This window comes from Lathyrus oleraceus, chromosome 4, assembly GCF_024323335.1.
Source record: "Lathyrus oleraceus cultivar Zhongwan6 chromosome 4, CAAS_Psat_ZW6_1.0, whole genome shotgun sequence".
Lineage (NCBI taxonomy): Eukaryota > Viridiplantae > Streptophyta > Magnoliopsida > Fabales > Fabaceae > Lathyrus > Lathyrus oleraceus.
Window position 1 is genome coordinate 128,510,020 of NC_066582.1, and position 20,638 is coordinate 128,530,657.

The window sequence follows — 20,638 nt, forward strand, 5'->3', positions numbered from 1 at the left end:
ATATATATATTATATATATATATATATATATATATATATATAATATATATATATATATATATATATATATATATATATTATATATATATATTTCCGAAAATACAAAAAATGATTTTTTTTCTAAAAAAATACAAAATTTGATTTTTTTTCTATAAATATAAAAAAAAAATTGATGTTTTTCGAAGAAAAAAAAAGAGAGTATTTTTTTGGGAAAAAAATGAAAATATAAGAAATCAATTTTTTCTGAAATTTAAAAAATCATTTTTTTGAAAAACAAATAGATTTTTTAAAATAAAAAAAAAATTCAAAAAAAAAAAATTGGTTGGATGGATCATCCACTGAAAATATGATTATTGATGAATTTAATGGATTTTTTCCTTAATATATGGATTAGATTTGATATTTTTAAGAAACTTTTAATTGATTGTTAATGGAAAATAGATTGTGGTGGTCCATCCATTATAAATCAAATACATCAATTTTGCCACCCTAAATATGATATCTAGAGTATTTTTACATATATTTTAATGCTAAATATAATTTATGCACCTGATGTTGCTGACATTTCTCTTGGTATTAAAAATAATCATGTGTCTGCATGATGATTTGTGTGCTCAAATGTGACACTTCATGAGTTTGATTAATTCCATTGTTGTTGAATATGTCCTTTCATGCTATGATAGAACAAGGATTTCTTTATGGTAAGCAAGTTCTAAACTATAGTACTGGTCTGGGAGGTTTCAGCATGCTTGTGCTTAATGCTTATCGTCAAATCCTATTAACATCTATACTATATTGTGATGTGATTAGAAAATAAACAGTATAGATTGTCCAGTTTTATAGACACCACATAAGACACTCACTGTAAAGTAACCTGGAACACTTACAGTATTCTAACATAGTTAAAGCATCAATGGACACTATAAAAATGTCAAGTTTTTGTGTGTTGATGTCACATGCTTGTTTTTGAAGTTGAAGATAGGGAGATGATTGGTGGTTCAGCCTATGGGGGTCAACGGGCCGTTTGCCGCACCGGTGGTCCGTCTAAACTCGGTGTGTGCGATGAAGGACAAGTCATTCACCGTTCTTCTACTGTGAATTCAGACTAGCCTTAAGTTTATGGTGTTTTGTTCGAGATAGACAATGAAGTGACAGAGCTGCCATTGAAATCTATACAGATCACAAATTCGGGATGTACAATTTGTATTTCTCCATTGTGATCTAAAGCTTAAGGATTTGGTTATGGAAGGTAAAAATGTAGGGAAGAATCCGTCTGGTTATCTTCCTGGGAGAATGGCACCAATGAAAATTTTCTTCCAGTTCACGTCTTTTGTGTACATGTAGCTTGGTGTGGTTTTGTTCTTTCAATGTGTTAGATTTTGGAAGGAAGTGTTTCCACTGCAAAACTGCATCACACTAGTGATAACACTAGGAATTGGGACCACCCTTGAAGGCCTTACATCGAAGGTTGTTATGCTTGGGGGAACCTCCCTTGGTGCATCTCAAGTGCTTGAATCGGTAGAACATGTTAGTACAATAAGTGATCTTTCTGGTCACAAGATCTTGGTCCACGCTAGTTTGATGTCATGGCGCCGTATGTGAGAATAGGAGCTTTGGTGAGTGTTCAAATATACAAAATATGATGAAGGGATAACCACATTTATAATTCATGACAAAGACCGAAGGATAACAAATCGCCTACGAATAGGCGAGGTATGGCAAAACTATATCAAGAGTAACAACATGCAAGCTGACAAGATTTGAAAGCATGTACTTCCTCAATCGAGAGCACTGATAATACCAAGAAGTAGAATAGGTTAAAGATTATGCTAAATAAATATTTTTATTGTTGGATAAAACGAGCTAATTTGTATGTCGTTTTGTAACTAATAAATCATTTAGAACTTACATTAGGCAAACGGGTGTCGTTCATTTCCCCTGCAAGGGCAGAAGGCACCTTCTTTTAGAATTATACAGAATAGTTGTCGAAACAAAGACCGGACAAAGACTTACCCTCCAATAAAATTAGGGGACCGAGAACGACGAAGACCTCCACAATGGGCAAATAGACTATGTAAACAGTAAACCTCTGGTCAGGTTATGTTCAATAAAATCTCTGACTTATGAAATCGGCTATATAAACAATAAATCTCTAGTCGGGTCAAGTTCAATAAAAACCTCTGACCTATGAAATCGACTATGTAAATAGTAAATCTCTGGCTGAGTTGGGTTTAATAAAACCTCTGACCTAATGAAATTGACTATGTAAACAATAAACCTTTGTCCGAATCAAGTTCAATAAAACATGTGACTTATGAAATCGACTATGTAAACAGTAAACCTATGGTCGGGTCAAGTTCAATAAAACTTCTAGCCTATGAAATTGATTATGTAAACGATAAACCTCTAGCTGAGTTATGTTTAATAAAACCTCTGACCTAATGAAATTGGCTATGTAAACATAAAAGATCTAACCTTCATTGGACGTCAACCCCCATGGGGCTCTGGACGTCGGTCGTGCAAATGAAAGCCCCTGAACCCTATTTGACGCCAACCCCCATGGGGCTCTGAACGTCGGTCGTGCAAATGAAAGTCTTTGGCCCCTATTTGACGTCAACCCCCCATAGGACTCTGAACGCCGGTCATGCAAATGAAAGCCTCTGACCCCCATTTGACGTTAACTTCCATGGGGCTCTGAACGTCGATCATGCAAATAAAAGCCTCTGACCTCCATTTGACGTCAACTCCCATGGAGCTCTGAACATCGGTCATGTCCTAGAGCCTCTGATAAGTACCATGTTGACGTCTATTGACACTTTGAACGACAGATATGTTAATAAAACTCTTGACCTTTTAAAAATACAAAATCCACATACATAGGATCTTCAAGGATGCCTTATGATACATACGTTCAATCAAAGTCATCACGGTTCGATTAGAACAAATCGATGATCTGTTAAAAATTATTATCCTACATATATTTCGGGCAAGGTGTATGAACCCGACTTCAATAGTATGTGACCGGTCAGATCTTATTTAATCAAAGTACTGTGAAGGATCCCGACAATAGAATCCAGATTACCATAATACTCAGAACCTACATTGGATATTAGAAATCTAAGAAAAAAACCAAGCATTGGAGTGGTTAAAAGAGAGCTTTAAAGGGTTGAGACGCCACTGGGGCTCTCCGACTTCTCCATCCCTAAAACCTATCGAGTTCTACGACGATAAAGGGTCGAGACCTTCCCAGGGTCCTCCGACTTCTCTATGCTTAAAACCTATTAAGTTTTACGATGCCAATGGATCGGGATCTCACTAGGGCCCTCCGACTTCTCTAAATCTAGAATTTACCGAGTTCTGCGACGATCAGAGGTTGAAAAATCTAGAATTTACCGAGTTCTACGATGATCAGAGGTCGAGAATACACTCAGACTCTTTGATTTCTTTGTTAAAATTATAGTCGTCTTCCTAACTTCATTAAAAACGTAAAAATTCCCATTATATGTCAGAGAAAATCCCTCAGAAATTGGTCCATCATTGAAACCACAAATTTAAGAAAAGTTTGCATGATCTGGGATAAATTCAAAACACTTCGTCCTTAAAGACCTCGCTCCCTTACAGACACATGTTTTGTGGGCTTATGTACATCTCAAATTTTATTAAAACCTAGATAAGGCCGATCTTGCACATCGGCAGCCTATGAACGGTCATAGCTTGTGTATACTCCGAATTATTTCTTGGATTAGGAAAAGCTGGATAAATACGTGTCTGTTACAAAGGATCGGTCAAATAGTCATGAAACCGTTACAGATAATTACCAAAATCGTTACAAATGGTTAAATGGCCGGTTACATTTATTATGACCATAAAACTTATTATTAAATCATGGTTATTCATATGGAACAAAGGGGAGAAGGCTGACAATATAAAAGACCTCACAACCAACACAAAAAGGGGGCAACTGATGAATAACACAAAAAAGAAGAAAACATACGAGAAACCTTGGACCACCAACAATGAAGGTCATTAATCCATCATAACTTACCTTTATCAAATAGGACGATTATAATCCCACCTGATCGGCTTCAGCGGAATTTCTCCAATTAATGTTTAACAAAAACATATATGAATATGAATGATCATACGATTTTTTTTCTTATTTAATCAATCAAATATAACACTAGCTTAGAACCTCCTTAAAATCTCACTTCAGAGCAAAATGAGGTTCAATTTACTCACACAACTAGAACAACCAAAATTTACAATTTCAAGCAAACCCTCAATTTACCAATTCCTTACTTAAAGAGCCACTAAAAATAAGCTTAAACTATCTAGAAACCCCTTTTCAAAATAAAGGAATCTCTCCCAATAAAGAGAGGGCACCATCAACAAGAAACACATCTATTGTTACAATATTCATTGTAACCAAAATGTCTGATTCCTCTATTGTCAATGGTTACTCTCACTTCTTCATCTCTTTTCCTCTTAGGTAGAGACAAAGAAAACATGACTTTGGCTGAGACCACCTTTTTTGCAAGTAGTTTCCACTTGGGATCATCTTTCCTCTTTTCTTGCTCCATTCTCAATTGAAATTGCCTGTCACATTCCCAAAATCAGCTTAATTGTTAGTGACAAAATTTCCAAGTATATTAATAGCAAGAAAATAGGACAAGAACATCCTTATCATTCGATTATAACCAAAAATAAATACATAGATATTTAGGCAACCATAACAACTTGGAGGACTACTAACACTATGTTTAGGTTTTTTAATTATAACTAAGTTTTGAATCATCTTTATTAAATGAATATTGTATATTTTTTTTATAATTATTTATTTTATTGTTGTATTTTAATTTTTACCACTAATATTGGTCTAATGAATAGTTTTATATACATAAAACCAATAGACAAGAAAACTCTCGTCCAAAACATTTAACACTGAAAAGACTAAGATTGAACCCAAAATTTCTAATCAAAATTTCTAATTAAAATCTAATGGATGGTTGTGAGCATAGTCATGACTACGACCGATGAACCAACTGCATAAAGATGCAAGCTGGCCAAACCAATAAAAATATCATAAAAATATCATAGAACTATATGAGATAGGCAACGAAACAAGCAATGCAATTTGCAAACCACAAAAAATATATGATTGGACACCATACTCATACCTAATCAACGGTGGGAATTTATGCGATGAAACGAGCACAGCTCATAATATAAAACCATTTTTATTAAACAAAAATAAATGTTTTGTCCCTGGCCACTTTCAATCTCAGTCGCAGGTTCATATTTTCTTTTTGTTTATTAAACAAATAACTATTGCTAGCATTGAAAATCTTTTGACCCTTCAAAATTGGAAAAAGGGTGCCGTGAGTGTGTTTGTGACTTTGTCTGACCATTTTTCTATCTAAAAGTAAAAATGCAATTGAACTTCTTTTCTTTGATGAAATTCAACTTCTGAATTCAAAATTGAACCATTCACTTTATCGAAAAAAGTTGACTCAGTAAATCCATCTAATATCTACATTAACACTAAAAATCGGTACAAAATCTTAACAATATTATTTATTTTAGCAAAAGTGAAAGTCTTAAATATTTTAATTTTGTCTTTAAAAGTATATAAAATCTTAACAATAACATCTAACCATCGTGATCACCCACATAACTTTTGCTTTTGAAAAACAAAACCTCTCACCGACCACCTCAAATTAACCACCGCCATTGGCTCTATTTTTCCCACGTTTTATAACACATCACATCCTAAGAGATCACGAGAATCTTCTTACCACCTCACTACAAACACCCTCTAATATTCCAATAATAACTCTATTTTAACACAAGATTGTCTTATTTTATCAAAACTTAAAACGATAAATTAATTCTAATTTTACTATATTATTTAATAGAAAAACGTAAAAAACTGACCTGCAAAGAGGAACATTGCAGGAATCGTTTTGTTGACAAACATATGAGTGCAATCTGAACAGCTGCCACATCCGCTTGCATCTCCAGCACCCTCCTTTCACCCTCCTTTTGCACGTAGCAAAATGACGAATCAGAAGCTGAAGACCCTGACACGTCGAGAATCTCTTGCACGGTTTCTTCTCTCTGTCAACCTCCACATGATAAGGCCCAACATCAATACACCCCTCCGTACATATATGCTCCAAACACTCCATCGCCTCACTCAGTTCCGCATATAACCCAAACTCCTCCCTATGCCTCCTCAATTTCTCTTTCCTCGTTTCGCTCTCGTCCATAAACTGAAGGATATCGAGTTCAAGCCACGGATCGTGTTTTATCAGAAACTTCCACCCTTCGGTTTTTTGAACGGTGTTGAAGTGATTAGTGAGAACCTTCATACAGCGGAGACGCAGATCCGGTGCGTCGCAGAGCCTCGCGAGCTGGAGTACATCCACTACGTTCTCTACGGTTAACCGTTGAGATAGGCCTTTGATGCACATCTGCTTCAGTTGCGGCACGTTGTAGACATGAGATAGTGCTAGTAGGTGGATTCCGTATTTGTCCATCTCATCCTCAGTACATCTGTAACAAACCAGGGGCATTCTTGTCATTTAGTATTATTCACAGCGTGGTTATGGCGTTGGTTGAAGATGAAGTGATAGTATATTAGTATTGTAAAAGTACAAACCTGGAGGAGTAGAGGAAGCCGACGAAAGCGGTTGCGGCGGTGGAAGGAACGCCGTGGATTTGGATTATTCTTTCGGAGCTTCGGTGTTGACGCGGCTGATCTATAATGTTCTCGAGAACCGGCGACACGGATGCCTATTCATTATTGATTTCACAGCAGAGAGAATTTAATAATATTAATAATATGTAATAATGGAGAAAAAAACTATAAGAATTGAATTGAAATTGGAGACAAACCAGAATGCAAGTGTGTGCGGGAATGCGAGTGCCATCGGATGTATGAATAAAGATATCGTATTCGGGTAAGACTCTAGTGGTTTGGAAGTGAATTGGTGTGATTTGTTGCATTTTTTTTTGTTGATTGAAAGAAGAGAATTGGGAGAGAGTTTAAGATGGTTTTGGGTGAGAAAAGAAGAAAAGATAGGATTCTGAGATGTAAGCGGTGATGTTAGTATTTAAAGGAAAGATAGGAGGGAGGTTTGGACTAGACGCGGAAAGTTCATGTTCATGAATGAAGCATTTGCGTTCTTTATTAACACGCGCTGTCAATGTGTCATACATATCCACTTTAGTCAACAAAGACAAAAGACTTTTTACCTCACTAAAAGTAATGTGGCACGAGAAAAACCTATTTAATTTGATTAAACTGACTTTTTATTTACCTCACTAAAAATATTGAAGCACGAGAAAACATACTTTATGTTTTGATTAAGCTATCTTCCATCCAATGTTGTATAAATATGAAAATTAGATAATTCCATATGAAAAAGAAGTTAATTGATTATTAAATTTATCAATTTAAAAGTATGGATAAATCAAATTCAATATATTTATTTTTAGAATCTAATAGGTAATTTTTATTTTTAATTTAAATTTAAAGAAATATGTATTATAATTTAATGTTCAATCCTATATACGATGATGATCTCTTATATGGTGGTGCGGGATAGATCCGTAAGGTTAACATCAGTTATAGAATCTAACATGAGTGTAGTAAAAGAATGAAGATTAGAGAGTGTAACTTGAATCTCACATGCACAAATTATATACATTGGATAATTTCAATTGGGTTATGTATGGTTGGACTTTCGTATCAGTTCTTTGGTCGGTCCATAATAGTTGTCTCAAAGCTTGTCGAGTGTTTACTAGCTGAAAAGTCTTTCAAAGTCTTGCCTGACATCTGGCTATCGTGTTCGACCATAGTAAGAAGTGGAAGGTCATTGGGCAGTTACAAAAGAAGTGGGGAACAAGTACATTAAATGGTTTCTCATAATTGAGATGTTTCACCACTCCCTTATACGTGTGGCTCTAAACCTGCAGGTTCGGGCGTGGTTTCCCGACCTATAGCACTCAAGTGCATATGAATTATTTATATTCCCAATGAGCGGTTGATCTATTATCCTTATATTTTCTCTATATTTCTGATCTCGATCGTTGGTTTGATGTTTATTTCATTATAAAAGGTTGGCCTTATTTCCAAATGTCTCTTTTTGCTTCATTTACCTTTTGGTAACTTTAGTCATTCGACGTCTCTTCACGGTAGGTCATTATTTTCATCGTGTCTTATATTCTCAAGGTACGTCTTCATCTTCCTTCTGGGTACCATTATGGTCAACCTGTATAATGTACCTATAGATGTGACCCTTGGACTTGATAGTGATGAGTCTTCATCATCTGCTAGAGTTAAGAACCCAGAACTCGTGGACATTTTATACGGAGTGGATTTTCTCATTTATGCCAAAAATGCGGCTACTGGTAGCTCTGGGCCAGGGTTGGACTCTTCGGGTGATGAGCATGATTCATCGATGAAGGAAGTTGTCGTCTGGGTTGCCTCTCTCGCCCGTGCCAATTTTAATTTGGGTATTACTTTATCTAAGATGGTAGAGCGTGAGACTAGCTCCTTTATCCAGTCTCTCGAGAAAAATCCTCCTCAAAGGTATTCAAGGGTTTGTACTTCCTTTCAGAATTGTTCTATTATTGCTTATCATAATGGTTCATTTTATGATGCAGAGACAGGTAGGGGTGGGAAAGTGGGTGGTCTGCCACGTTTAGGCCCGTCCAAAAGCGGGGTGGACCAACTTAGACGTTTGAGCTAAAAAGTCAATCTCGTCCCCGTTTACTAACAATTTGGCGGACCAGCCCACCCTTTTTTTTTTTACAATTTGATTTACTATATAATTTACAAAATTGTAATCCATTACCAAAGAGGCCGGGAAATTTTAGCAGCACATAATAAAAATTTAACAAGTCTTAATGTAAAAATTGTCACATTCTTCAACATAAACAAAACAATGTAACTATAATACCAAAAATTAAAAACAAACACACCAAACCCCCCCAAATAATCCATTTGGTTCAAAAAATTAACAAGCACAACCTAGTTAAGGACATCTAGGGACATAAATCAATAAAACAAACTAGCACAAGTTAAATAAAGACAACTAAGAACCAATAACAAAAAAACAATCTTAAAGACTCCATGACAAACACTTCATCAATCATCGTCTATGTCGTGAACATATGAAGCTTCATTTGATATTGTAGCCATTGGATGAAACCTTCCACCATCTCTCTCCTCCTCATCATCCATTATTTAATAATTATCAAGATCAACACCATCAACATCAATAGCTTTATCGATGTATTCTCTATGTTTTGCAATAAAGATTTTTCCTACTATGAGTAAAGTTGAAGAATGAAGTCGAGACCAGTTAATGTCTTCAAAATGAGGTGTTTGTAGTTATGTGAAAAATGTGTATTAGGGTTTGAAGAAATGATGGTTGTTTTAAAAGTAGTTATGCTACAGACCACATTAATATTGTTTTAACTCTAAGTAAAAAATAATTTGTTTAACAAAAAGCCCGTGGGGAAACCCCCGCCTTCGGCCCATTTTAAAAGTGGGTTAGGTGGGGCGAGTCAACTTAAGACACTGAGCTGGAAAACCTCTCCCCGGGCCGCCAAAAATGATGGGTTAAACGAGCGGGGCCAACCCGTTTTTCCACCCCTAGAGACATGTATGGTTCAACCTAAGGACTTGATGAATCTGACTTATGCGTATCAATATCCTTGAATGGATCCTACGTACCTGGGAATCTTTTCCTCATATATCTAGGAGGTCTTCGTAATGAAGGTTACCTTTGAGGTGGGATCATTTCTAATTGGTCTATATCCACCATCCCTAATAAAAGGATTTGTAGCAAGTTTGACGGGTGTTCTATTTCTTTTTATTATTGCATCTTTCAGAAGTTAGGTTTCCGACTGCCTGTGACCGCTTTCAAAAAAAGTGGTGTTGGATCATCTTCATATTGCCCCCTATCAACTCCACTCATTTGCTTGGGCTTTCATAAGAGTGTACCAAAATTGGTATTAATATAAGGGGCAAATGGGTTTTGCCTTGAAAAATCTCTTTTTTCATCTCTTTTCAGTCAACCCTCATTCAACGAAGAAAGGGCATGGCCATAGGCTAGTTTCCCTCAATCATAATGGTGATGACAAGGTTTTTCTTGTTTATACTGAGAGATGTAATAAATTCAAGTCTCATTACTCTTGGAGACTCCCATTTCTCATATAACTGACTCAGAATTCTGTAACTTCTCAACTTCTACTTCGGGGCCTAATGCATTCACATATACAGTCTGGAGGTTCTATTCACCAGACCATTTTAAGGAGAAATATAGTTCTTACTCAAACTCATACAAATCTATTACTACCAATGAAAAGGCTATGAAGGTTACTTTACTTTATTTTTTTAACGATTTGGCAAGTTGTCCGGACTTTTACGGATGAGAGTTTCATTAAGGATAAGAAGAAACGTTTTGGTACCTTATTTGACTCTATTATGTTTGATCGATGTTAAATTATGTTACACTTACTTCCTTAATCTCTTTGTTTTATTTTCATATGATATCAAGAACGATGGAGAGGAAGGTTCCCAGTTTCCGTCTGAACGTATTCCTTCTTCGGTTGATGCACCAATGGAGATGCCAGTGTGCCTATAAAAGAGGGTGGAGTTTCACCGGTTGAAGCAAGGGTTAGGCCCTCTTCCTTGTCCCCGGGTTTTTGGCCCGGATAGAGGTGGACGTCTCCTGGGCTCCACCTCATAATCTATTACAGTGGCTAGCTTCTAAAAGGGGGGTGGGGCGGGGGTGTTTGCACCAGCTGCGTCATAATGAGTGTGATTGACATGATAATGGAGAAAAAATCATTATGTATTTATGTACCAATGGATTACATTAAATAAAGGTAACAGTTCGATCCTCCCCCCTTTTCAGCTGAAGTGTTGCTTTAGCTTGGTGGTTCTAGCTTCTTGGTATCCGCTCCTCTACTAGGGTTTCTAGGACATAATCCTCTTTTCTCGTGATGATGTGGACTATATATGGACCTTCCCATTTTACTGCTAACTTTTTGTATCGGGCATCCCCCCTCCCTGATATCGGCCATTTGTAGCACCAAATCTCTTGTTTGGAATTCTCTCGGTTGCACATGCTTGTTGTATCTGGAGGTCGTGGTCTACTCCATGATGGCACTAGTGAAGGCAACATATGTTCTTTTTTCTTACAATATATCATTTTCTTACCTAATTGCATGATTGTTTTCTTCTTCTAGCAAAGGATGAGCCATTCTCCAACTCACATCTTCAACCTCTATCGGAGTAACAGCTTTAGTATTGTAGGTGAGATAGAAAGGAGTTTAATCGATTGTTGATTGGGGATCGTCATGTACGCCCATAACGTGTGGTAGTTCATCGACTCAATTTCCTTTGGCTTCTTCGAGTCTCTGCTTTAATCCCTTTAGTAACACCTGATTAGTTGCTTCTGCTTACCCATTCTATAATATTGGTATTTTGGCGTTTAGGGTAGTGGGATTTTCCTTGAACCCCGAATTCATAATGATTATATGTTAATTTTCCTACGAGATGACAAATCATAAACCTTAGGTTATGAATCTCTCTCATACCATCAATGGTTAGATTATGTGGATAAATTGAGGTGTTTCTCTAAACCATGTGTATGTATGTAAATATCATTTGATGATGATGTGTTATGATGGATCAACTGTATCCAATTGATACTTTTATATGTTACAATCTAGAATTTTCATGTTTGTAGTGTTTGTTTTCATACTTGAGTTTGAGGGAACTATATGTGACATTTGGATACAAAATTATTTATAAAAAAAATCCTTTTTTGTTATGGTGTGAGTAATAATCGAATACCACAATTTGGTATTTAAATACCAGTGTTGAAAATTTTATGGCAGAATTGAGAATAGTATAACTTGAATTTAGAAACTCAGATTGAGAGGCGGTCAGATGCATTAGAAAGCTAATGAAAAGACATGTCTTATGGTAAGAATTTCATGATAATTATAGGTCTGAAAATGTTTCAAATAATGAATATTTTGTAAAATAGTAATTATATGGAATTAGTGACAAAATAGTTAAGAATAAAATTCGGCAACTTGCGATTAGTATACCCTAATAGTCATTTGACTATAACTTTAGTTACATAGATCTTTTAGGAGTGAAACTAAAATTGTAATAAACTAGAAAATATTTATAACGATATAAACTTCTATTTGGATCATTTTAGTTGTGGCAAATCCGAGAAAATTGAACGGATGTTCATCTATTATTTTGAAATTCTGCATCACAATCATTTGACATATTGTTAGTGTTTTTGGTGCAACTCACTCTACACAAGTACTTTAATAGTAAACCTTATATCATAAGAAAATAGATAAAATTTACTACGTATTATACTTAATAAGTATCCCATTTCATTAAGAAAAATAGGAGAAATACTAGTTACAAGTCGGACAAAACATTATGTTCGGTGTCTGCACCCGTTCATATTGTTTAATTAAACTATACCAATTGGAACCTTAAGTCCTAAAATAAAAATCATAGTCTTAAAATAAAAATTCTAAGTTTCCCAAAACATGTTCATTCACTTGATTCCGACTTTGTTTGATGTTTTAAATAATTATTCAAATTTGAGGTATGACTAGTAGAAAACATGATTTTGGGGTTGTTTTGATAAGAATGTTAATGCACAAGATGAAAGACCAAATGTATGTTATCTAAATTTTTTGTTAATCTTGAATTCATGATGCATGACTGATTCTATCCATATAATGTCTTGTTAGTGAGATTACATGATTTTGGCGTGGTATTTCTATGGAATTCATTATGTTTATATTTGTGAATATGGTAATGGTTTAGTGATGTTTATATGCGTGAATGAGGTTATGAACAAAATTGTAAATGTTTTAGGAGACGAGTCCAATGTCTTGATGAAATGTATATGTGAATCAATTTGTCAATATTTTAGGACACAAGTCCAATGTTGATGAGATACAATTTATGAACTATGAATGACCGGGTGAATACCCTTAGATTCAATAAGAACCAGTGTTGATTATGTTGAAGGTTCGATAAGAACTAGTGTTTGATTATGTTAAAGATTCAATAAGAACCAGCGTTCTATTATTTTATAGGTTTGACAAGAACCAATGTTTGATTATATTTAGGTTCAAAAGAGTTGGTGTTTTAGCCTAATTGGCGGTGTTATTAGGTTCGCAAGAATCGATGTTAGCCTTAACCGACGGTGTTAAATTTTGGTTTTAGAGGTTCGGATGGAAGATTGTGTTTGTATTAAGCATCATGCATCATATATTTCGGAGTTAGGTTGGGATTTCGGTTCAGTGATGGGACTATGGTCCGTTGTTTTAGGAATTTGGTTGGTGTTTTAGGATTTCATTAAAATAACTCTGAATCTGGTAATGGTACCACATGTATGAGATTAGAGGAGATGAATATTGCATATTTATTCTTGTATATATCTCGTGGTATTGTATGATTGTGATTGATGTTCTTGTATGTTAAATGTTATCATCGTTGTTGTTATACCACACAATTTTATATAATGTATTCTCACCTCTTTTGTTTCTATGTTCCTTCTATAAACACATGTTCATACCATAGATTTTCCGGTGTGGGACTCTTAACACCCCCCTCTCACAGCCAGGATTTGCGTATGGGCGTGGAACTAAATGATGGGTGGCCCAATGAATCTTAAACGAGGCTCTGTTACCATCTTGAAGTTTATGAGAGTGAAAGACATTTAAATAAATTGTGTGTAAAAGACACTACGAGTACTGTATTAAATATAGAAAGATTACAATAATTACATGCTATAGTCGATGTGAGACTATTTTATATATAAATATTCTCAACATTCCTCTATATGAACCTCTGTGCAGATGGTTCTCAAAATGAGATTTATGAGTGATTATTGTCGTTGTTTATGGAAGATGGTGCATATGGGCACTTCGACTGCTTGCTTTGATTTTATATTTCGTCCAACATTAAGTTGGCTATTAGTTTATTTTGGAATAATAGTTATGATATTGTAACGTTGGGTTGGGACTGTTTTGCTATGTTCTCTACTTTATCTTAAACTGAATAATCATAACTTATTATGTTTTGAATTTCTATTTCTATTTCGAAGTAAAAAGTTGAGTATTATGTTGGTGTGACACCTTTGTCTTATATTCTTATATTTTGCAATATATTTTATAAAGAAAGATTTTTTTTATCGTGGGCTTAGGGTGTTACAAGGTGAAGTAGTCCCCCACTATGACCAGATATTTGAGTTGGCCTAGAACGGGTGCTAACAAATCAAGAATGTCTAAACCACACTGCAAGAAGGGTTGTGGTGATATTAAAACGTGTAGCTCAGTGGATGCGGAATTAAGGATGTCTTCCTGTCGCTGACATTGGTCGCATTTATTAATTTAGTACTTTGAGTCTTGAACCATGGACAACCACTAATACCCTGCTCTCAAAACCTTTTTGGCTAATGCTTGGGCACCTAGGTGTTGCCCGATGATCCTTTTGTGTACTTCCAAGATTGTGTAGGTAGTTTCTTTCTTCTCTAAGCGCCTTAGAAAAGGGGGAGATATGCCACTTTTGTACAAGTTTCCCTCGATCACGGTATACAAATTCACTCTTATTTTTACCGTAGAATCTTAGGATGGATCAGATAGGAGAACCCATTGTTCTATACACCAATATTGGAGATATCTAGGAGGGTTGTCTGTCGTTGTCTATGGTAATCACTATGTCTCCTGGGGTTTTGATACTTGGAGCCTTCATAGTTTCTTGGAATAAATAGTATTGTACTTGTTAGTCTAAAGAGTATATTTTCTCGAGTATTTTCTTCTTGTGGAACACGTGCAACCTCAGACGTATTAAATCTTGCCAACTTTTCTCTAAATAACTTCAGGTATCTTTATAGTAATAGTCTTTAGCTTGTGTTTCCCCTCAAATTTGAGAGACGACCAATTGGGAATCTGTCCTTAGCTTGATTTTTTCCGCCTCCATCTCACTGGCCAAAGTTACCCCGACAATCACTGCCTCATACTTGTCTTGGTTGTTGGTGGCAAAAAAACTCAAACCGCAAAGAAACTTCAATTGCGAGGCCGATTCCATTTCTATAATCAAGTTGACACCACTTCCCAGGCTGTTGGATGACCCATCCATGAATATTGTTCAAGTGTGTGCCGACTCCGTTGGGTTGGGAGTTATTTATGCCAAGAAGTCGGTGAAGAGATATGCTTTCAACGCCTTCCTTGCTTCGAAATATTATTCGAATTTTGACAATTCAATGTACCATTTCGTTAATTGTCTGACCAAATCTAGTCAGTGAAGAACATGTTTCAAGGGTAAGTAGTTCCGAACTACTATGGAGTGTGCGAGGAAATAACTTCGGAGCTCTCTAAATGTGGTTACCAACGGTAGAGTCGCTTTCTCTATCTTTTGGTAGCGCGTTTTCGGTCCAGCTAGAGCCTTCAATATGAAGTACAATGGGCTCTAGTTAGAATCTAGCTCCATGATAAGAACAACGCTTACGAGTTCCTCAGAAACGACCAGGTATAGGTAGGGGACTTCCCGAGGGAGCAGTCGAGTAAGCATCGGTGGTATGGCCAGTGTCTTTTTAGTGACTCTAATGCTATTTTCCATTATGGTGTCTATTCAAAATTTGCTTCATTTCTCAATAGCCCATAGAAAGACAACACATGTTGAGTGGATTTTGAAATGAATTTTGTTAAGGTGGTGAGCATCTCATTTAGCTTTCAGACTTCTTTCTTCGATGGTGTGCCTCAATTTTCTTCTTCGTAAGGTAGAATCCTAAAAAATTTATGACTCTCACCTCGAACATGCATTTCTCTGAATTGAGCCTCATGTTGTATTGTTAGATTATTTTAAATAAACATCAGTGGTCTAGGGTTATTACCTTTAGACATTCTTAATTTATCAAAATAAAATGGCTTAAGGTGGTCAAACTTATTACAAAATCAACATTTATAAATAAGGTGGTTCAATTTCTCCTTATTAAACCATTTACTTGTGATCTACCAAATTTAAATCCTAATCCAATTCTATTCAAGGAAGGCATTTGATTTGATAGAATTAAATCTAGATTTTCTTTTCCCTTAGTAAATTTAATTATGGTTTCATACAAATCTTTCACTTTATTTTTCATCGAGACACAAATCTCACATTTACTAGCTTGATTTCTAATATTAGTCATTTCGTATCTAATCGTTTAATTACTATTTTCTAGAAACTCAATGAATTCTTTAAGATTCACGTTACACTTTTCAATCTTATCATGTTCTTCAATTAAATTAGCATTTAATTCAAACAATTGCTTGTATGAAAAATTTGTTACATCACAGTCATCTTCTTTGTGAGAAGATTTCAAGAAAACTTGTTCATATTCTTTGTTGGAAAAAGAGTCTTCAAAGATTTTACCAGAGGTTGATTCTTCGATATTTCTCATTGATGTTGAATCTCTGGATGTATTGCTCGTTGAGACTTCTTCCTTATTTCTTCTTTTGAAGATTCCACTAGATGAACTTTCCTTCATATCTTCTTCTTGATGAATTTTCTTCATTGGCTGTTGAATCTCCCAAGGATTGTTCAATCACCGAGATTATTTTTTCAAAGGAGACTAGTGGAGTTAATTTTTCTTCTTATTCTTCTTCAAATGATTTATTTTATGAAGTTGCTAGAGATTCTTCTAGATTTGAGCTCATCCTTTCATCTTTTAACAATTGAGTCAACTTATTTAATTTCTCATTGACTTCTTCATTCTTGGATTTTTCCTGAAACTTATAAACATTCTCATCTCTCAATTTAAGCATTAGATAAGGATTCTGATTCCAATTCTTAATTCATAGATATTTGTTAGCAACGAAATTTATAACACGACTTTCAAAGTTTCTAAGTGTTAAAAAACATTTGTGAAAGAAACATTCACATTCATATTCTTCACCTTGTGTGTTCGTTCCCTCTTCTTCAATACTTGGGTATACTCCATAGCTCATTTGAAGAGTGTCCCACATTACCTTGGCAGATTCACACTTACGTACATTAAGGGATGAAGCGGTTGATCTTCACACCAAACAAAGATTTTGGTCATCTAATCTAGAACCAAGATGGAGTTATGAGTTGGCTATCCTTCAAACCAAATTGTAATTTTATACAAGCTAACCACAAACCAAACCGAGATTTATACTGAGATGATCTTGAACTTACTGAAATTTCACACTAGGTTGAACTTAGAAACCAAGAGAGATTTTACACCAGGTTGATCTTGAACCAATAAAGTTTTTAATCAGGATAAGCTCAAGAGTTGTTATTGAAATTTTTATTCGTCGACCTTCATCAACCAAAAGAGAACCTTTTTCCATGGTGGAGCTCACGAACCAAAGAGAGACTTAGATAAATCCCCCAAATATAAACAAGATATTTTTCAATGGTTAAGCTCCCAATAAAAATAACAACTCCCTAAGGAAGAATTATTTACTCAGTTGAGTAATATACTCTTGGTAAATTTATAATTTTCCCTTACCCGGAACAATATTCCTCACTAGACTCAAGAGCCTTCTCAAATCACTATGGATAAAATATGTGAGAAAAGTATAAAAAATTTATAGAGGTGATGAAAGAAATGAAAAGTGAGGTTTTCCACGTTTTATAGATGTGAAAAAATGGCAGAGAAGCTCTATATTTAAAGGCTAAGGAATGGTATAAATTTTTTCACAATCCACGGGTTAAATGAATACTCTAATCAATTAGGCTAATTGATTAGGCGCTTAAAATAATTGGTTGTCGTGGCTCAAAATGGAAGGTTTTGATATAGAGTTGTTACCGATCATTAAGAAACTGTCATAATCAATTAAAAACTCGAGATGGCATCATCTAATCGATTAGGCATATAATCTAATTTATTAGGGAATTTAAAAATGTATTCATAATTAACAAAACAGTCCCCTAATCAACAAGCTAGGTCCTAAAAACATTTTTTTGGGTGATTTTAATTAAATATTGAGATGCTTCTCAATGTTCTGTGTGTGTGTGTGTGCGTGTGTGTGCATGTGTGTGTGTGTGTGTACGTTTGCGTGCGTGCGCGCATGTGTATGTGTGTATTTAGTCATAAGAAATGCTTGTGTGTCTTTACAAGACACTAGTCACTCAAACGGACACGGCCAATCGAGCTTTCATGTGTTTACGTAAGATTGTTGCGATTAAAGGTGGGAATAGACTGAACCGAGTTAGGCTTTGCCAAACTTGAGTCTGACATTCTAAAAAATTCAAAGCCTAAGTTTGGCATGTAGTCTATCATAGACTTATTTTTAGACCTGCTCCTAGCCATTTCAAATGCTTGATTTACCTACTAGCCTACTTAAAAGCCTACTTCATTTGAATATTTATAAATAAACAATTCAACTAATGTTAAATAGACTAACAGATTAAAAGATCAATGAGATAAATGTTTATTTTCATTGACTCAGTCGAGTTTACCTATTTGCATAAGTTTTGTGATGCTATTTGTTTGAAAGAAGTTATTGAAATAACTTATAACAACAACTAATGACATTGTTCATAAGGTTTTTTCACCTTCTTTTCATAAATTCTTCAAGATAACTAGGATTTACTTACGTATTTTAATTCAATGTATAAAGTATAATATCATAATAATAAAGTTATTCATGTTGATTTAAATAGATTGATCTGATATATTTAAAAGACTTTTTTTCTTTTCTGTGACCAAACTTTTTTAGCTAAATAGACTTAAGAAATGCTTAATCATTTTCTATTTAAAAAAATTGACCTAACTTAATCGTGTGTAAGCTAGATCGTAAGCCTTTATTAATTGATCTGATATATTCTCATCCCTAATTAGGACGTCTTAGTTCTAGATTTTCAAAAATTTCGATAAACTATCACATTTTTTGAAATTTTCGATAAACTACCGCACTTTTTGAAATTTTCGATAGTATTAAATTTTCTATTTTTTTACTTATTGAATATGCATTACCAAAATAAAAAAAAAACGGAAAAATAAGACAGATACTAAATTTATTAAAAAAATTGTTATGCTAATTTCTTTTTATAAAAAATTCGATAAAAAAATTATTATCAATAATTTAAAAATAAACTATCGAAAATTTAATTTGTTACCGGAAATTTTGAATCCACTATAAAAAAAATTCATTCATATTTTTTACTCAAATTTTATAAAAATATATAAGTATGTCAAATTTAATTAAGAGTGACACCTCACTCATTAGGCTTGTTAATTGATTGAGCCCATTCTTTCATCCATTGATGAGTGGGCCTGTGTCTATTAACATCTCCCATTGAACAGAGATATTATATGTGATATTTGAAGTGAAATAAATATAATGCAAATTAGTGAGAATTGAAAATACTTTAATCCGTTAACACCACATGAAAACTAGATCTAAATTCGTGAATGATGTCTTACAGTGGCACAAAAGAACACAATTGTTGTCGATATAGAAGACATGTTTTATTCTTTTATTGATTATGTTTGGAGTTACACGCCCAAGTGAATTTCCTGGCAGGCGCGTGGAGTGCTAATCAATTAACAATGTACACTTTTTTTATGAGAACGAGAATTATGAATGCACACTTGCCACATACATGGATTCTACTCCGACGTGGAAAAGGATAAGACAGCTCATAAGCAATGCTTAAGGGTTGAAGCCACTTAGGCAATGAGTCACCCCTTCAATACGGCCCTTGAAGCATGGAAGAGTTACACAAATCTAGTTATCAGTGTGAGAAATAAGAAACTCATTCTAATCCATTCCAACTCATCAGGTAGAACAATTCCTACGTTGCAGTTTCTTATTCGTTTAATACAAAACATGTCCTTTTTGACTGGTGCTTATTGCGTGGAGCGGGATCCACCTCTAGGAAATAAGATCTGTGTCGGAACTTTGTGAACGTAATAAGTACTACGGTGGTGCGCCGCTCATTCTGCCTGCCACATGTTGGTTGCTGTAGAGGAAAAAAGTTACATCATTCTTCCCTATTTTAAAATTTTTTTTTTTTTTTGCATATTGTTTAAAAGTTATAATTATAAATGCTAAATTTTTTAACTTTTTTATTAAATTAATTTAAAATTATATATAAACGAGTTGGATAACGGATTGGACTAAATCCGGTTCAAATCAAACTCGTGTACTTCCCTACACACAAACAAATAATTGAGATTAATTGATTATAAACAATTATGATGGAATTGAAAATATAAAACTTTTTCTATTTTAACCGCATAACAGTTAACTTTATTAATTTATTAGTAATTATAATTAGTTATATAAATTTTTTAACATGAATTTCAAATAAAACTACATAAAATATTATTTTATAAATTAATATATATATATATATATATATATATATATATAATATATATATATATATATATATATATATATATATATATATATATATATATATATAATGTATTTAATTAGATACATATACTAGTACAAAATAGTTTTATTGTTTGAATGCATAACTATTAATTTGTAATCATTATTATTATTTTTTTTATCATCGTAAATACAAAGCTAAATATAATATGTTTGT

The 20,638-nt window shown here is 34.3% G+C and overlaps 1 protein-coding gene and 1 pseudogene across 1 annotated transcript; one reads left to right on the forward strand and one right to left on the reverse strand.

Moving 5' to 3' along the window:
• Positions 1–956: 956 nt before the first annotated feature.
• Positions 957–1,602, forward strand: LOC127136349 (uncharacterized; annotated as a pseudogene).
• Positions 1,603–4,126: 2,524 nt separating this feature from the next.
• On the reverse strand, positions 4,127–7,158 carry LOC127074011 (BTB/POZ and TAZ domain-containing protein 2). Its single transcript, XM_051015265.1, has 4 exons — positions 6,898–7,158; positions 6,662–6,795; positions 5,935–6,555; positions 4,127–4,596 (listed from the first exon to the last, which is right to left on the reverse strand). Exons 1-4 carry the CDS (start codon positions 7,006–7,008, stop codon positions 4,386–4,388), a joined length of 1,077 nt encoding a protein of 358 aa, XP_050871222.1. The 5' UTR covers positions 7,009–7,158; the 3' UTR covers positions 4,127–4,385.
• Positions 7,159–20,638: the final 13,480 nt, after the last annotated feature.

Excerpts from the sequence above, each read along its gene's own strand:
- LOC127074011 (XM_051015265.1), bottom strand. The coding sequence starts at position 7,008 with ATGCAACAAATCACACCAATTCACTTCCAAACCACTAGAGTCTTACCC. Across the intron at positions 6,796-6,897 it reads CCGCACACACTTGCATTCTG|GCATCCGTGTCGCCGGTTCT; the intron begins GTTTGTCTCCAA and ends AATAATGAATAG. Across the intron at positions 4,597-5,934 it reads TGCAATGTTCCTCTTTGCAG|GCAATTTCAATTGAGAATGG; the intron begins GTCAGTTTTTTA and ends GGAATGTGACAG.